This window comes from Monopterus albus, unplaced genomic scaffold (genome assembly GCF_001952655.1).
Source record: "Monopterus albus unplaced genomic scaffold, M_albus_1.0 scaffold199.1, whole genome shotgun sequence".
NCBI classification, from domain to species: domain Eukaryota; kingdom Metazoa; phylum Chordata; class Actinopteri; order Synbranchiformes; family Synbranchidae; genus Monopterus; species Monopterus albus.
Window position 1 is genome coordinate 776,314 of NW_018128079.1, and position 2,491 is coordinate 778,804.

General features: G+C 37.3%; 1 protein-coding gene across 1 annotated transcript; it reads right to left on the bottom strand.

Annotated features, from left to right (window-relative positions):
• Positions 1–312: 312 nt before the first annotated feature.
• LOC109970479 (olfactory receptor 1M1-like) lies at positions 313–1,335 on the bottom strand. Its single transcript, XM_020618045.1, has one exon. It carries the CDS (start codon positions 1,318–1,320, stop codon positions 313–315), a length of 1,008 nt encoding a protein of 335 aa, XP_020473701.1. The 5' UTR covers positions 1,321–1,335.
• Between the last annotated feature and the right edge of the window lie 1,156 nt (positions 1,336–2,491).

Genomic DNA, 2,491 nt, shown 5'->3' on the forward strand with positions numbered 1-2,491 from the left:
TTAGTTTGTCAAACAGTAGAACTGAAAGTACAGCTGCTGCAATTTCAATATGATGAGGCAGGAATTTAGTATATCTAAAAAAATCATTCAAGCATTAAAAGTACAATAACTTAATCAATGAAATCTTACACATGTATTTTCATTTAAAAATATTGGAAATAACTAAAACCATAGAAAACCAGATAATACATTATAAATAATGAATGAAGCAGAGTTGTGTGCCATTTTTATTTCTTATGAGCAGCGGCAGGGTTATGGTTTTCTTAAAATTAACATTTTTTTTGCTCTTCGCTTTACATAAATATTTCTTGCCTACATTTTTGTTGTTGCACCTCTCCGATTTCTTTTCTTAATTTTATCTGTGGTGATTTTAATTTTTCTTACCAGTGCCAGGGCTCTGTTTCTGATCTCTTTGGTTTTCAAAGAGTATACAATAGGATTGACACAGGGTGGGGTGCAAGAGGCCAGAGACATGCTTAGGTGTGGTAGGTCCTCATCAATGAAATGCAGATAAAGTGAAATATTATAAATGGTAATGAGAGGAATGTAAAATACAGCAACAAGGATGACATGTTCAGTGCAAGTAGCCAAAGCTTTAACTCGACTGTCTAAAGATTTCATCCTGAACACAGTCACCAGGATGCTGACATAAGACAGACAAATTAAAGTAAAGGGTACAACGAGCATCAGAAATGTAAGTGAAGTGGCCATAGTCCACTGCATTGTGTAATCATTACAGGCGAGTGTAAACACAGGTATATAGTCACAGAAATAACCAAACACTTTGAGGGAACTGCAAAAAGATAATCGAGTCATCAGACCTGTTCCATATGCCACGATTCCCAGACTAAAACACCAAATTAGACCAATAATATAAGACATGCTCCGCAGTGTGTTGATTGAGTTCTGACGCAGAGGGAAACATATTGCAATCAACCTGTCATAGGCAAGTATAGCAAGAGCAAATGACTCCAAAGCACCAAAAGCATAATGAACATATATTTGTACAAAACACAAGTTAAATGGAACAAAGTTATCCTTCAGGAGAAATAATTTTATCATGTTCGGAATAATACTTGTGCTTAGGATTACATCAATTACTGCGAGGTTGCCCACAGCCATAAATTTTGGAGTGTGTAAACAATGATTAAAGACAATTACATAGATCACCAAACTGTTAAACAGCACTGTAACCACATAAACAAATGCTAGAAAGATGATGTACACACTGATGTAGGGTAATGTCTGTAATCCAATAATATAGAAGCCTGGAGGATGAATGATAACAGAGTCATTGAAAACAGTCCTGAGAAATGACATAGTTGAACTCCACAGGATGTATATTGGAGGACGGCCTCTGCCTAAAAGCTCTCCAGTCTAAAGAACAGGGGAATCATATCATATTGAACATTAGACCTCAACAGAGACAATCATAATGTTCATGCCAGTTGGATGAGAATATTTCATTGTATATAAAATATATTCTCAGTAAGTTCCAACATAGAAAATAAAAGTCAGTCAACATTGCTTACATGATGTTCTCTTCAGGATTTCTTAGCAGCAGTTCTCATTGATTCTGCATCTAAATTTAGCAGCCAGACGGCTGCATGTGTGACCCCTGGACAGTGGAAGATATACTTTCCTCATCAATCCCCAAAGCTTCCCGCTGATACAGAGAAAGTCATTTTGACCCTGCTCTAATAAGGACATTAATTTAATCCATAGAGAGCATGTCATTAGCCTCTTCTTGTGCTCAAAATAAACATCTAATTATGATTAAGTTTGAGCAACTCACAAAAACACATGCAGTGTTATCAAAACAAAACAAAGTAGAACAGCTGCTGAGATGACTTCTAACCATGCTTTTGTGTCATTTTATTTTCACATTCTATACAACCATAACATATATTATAAAAACTAATGTAACCCAGTTAAAATATTCGACCTCATAGAAGTGGATGTTTAATAAATTACCTAAGTTCATTGATGTAAAATCAGTGGTTTAAAACATGTTACTTTAAGAGAGTTGATATTAATATTGTTTAAAATGAGACTACTAAGTTTAAAAGAACTGTTTCGTACCTTATGGTATCTTATTGTGCAAATCTGTAAGCGGAAGTACTGTGAGAGCATCTTGGTGTGAGTGAGATGAGAAAAAACCCGCGACTGGACAGTCGGGAGAATAGGAGAGGCTTGGTGAATGTGTACTGCCTGAGAGATTGTCAACCCGACGATTGTTATCGGACAAAATTCACATGTATGGTCTTTTGTTTTCCCCACACTGGAAAATTGAGCAGAGACAGTCGAAGGGAAAGCTACGAGCTGCTTAAGGACATAGTTTAAGTTCAGGAGTTGTCACGCAGACCAGCTGTCGCCGACGCCAATATCGTGGACCCTACAGCCCGTGGAGATTCATGTTGGCGCCAGACGCGGTGTGGACTGGGTGAGACGAGTGCCATTATCAAGGAGGTTCCAGAGGCTTTTACCACCG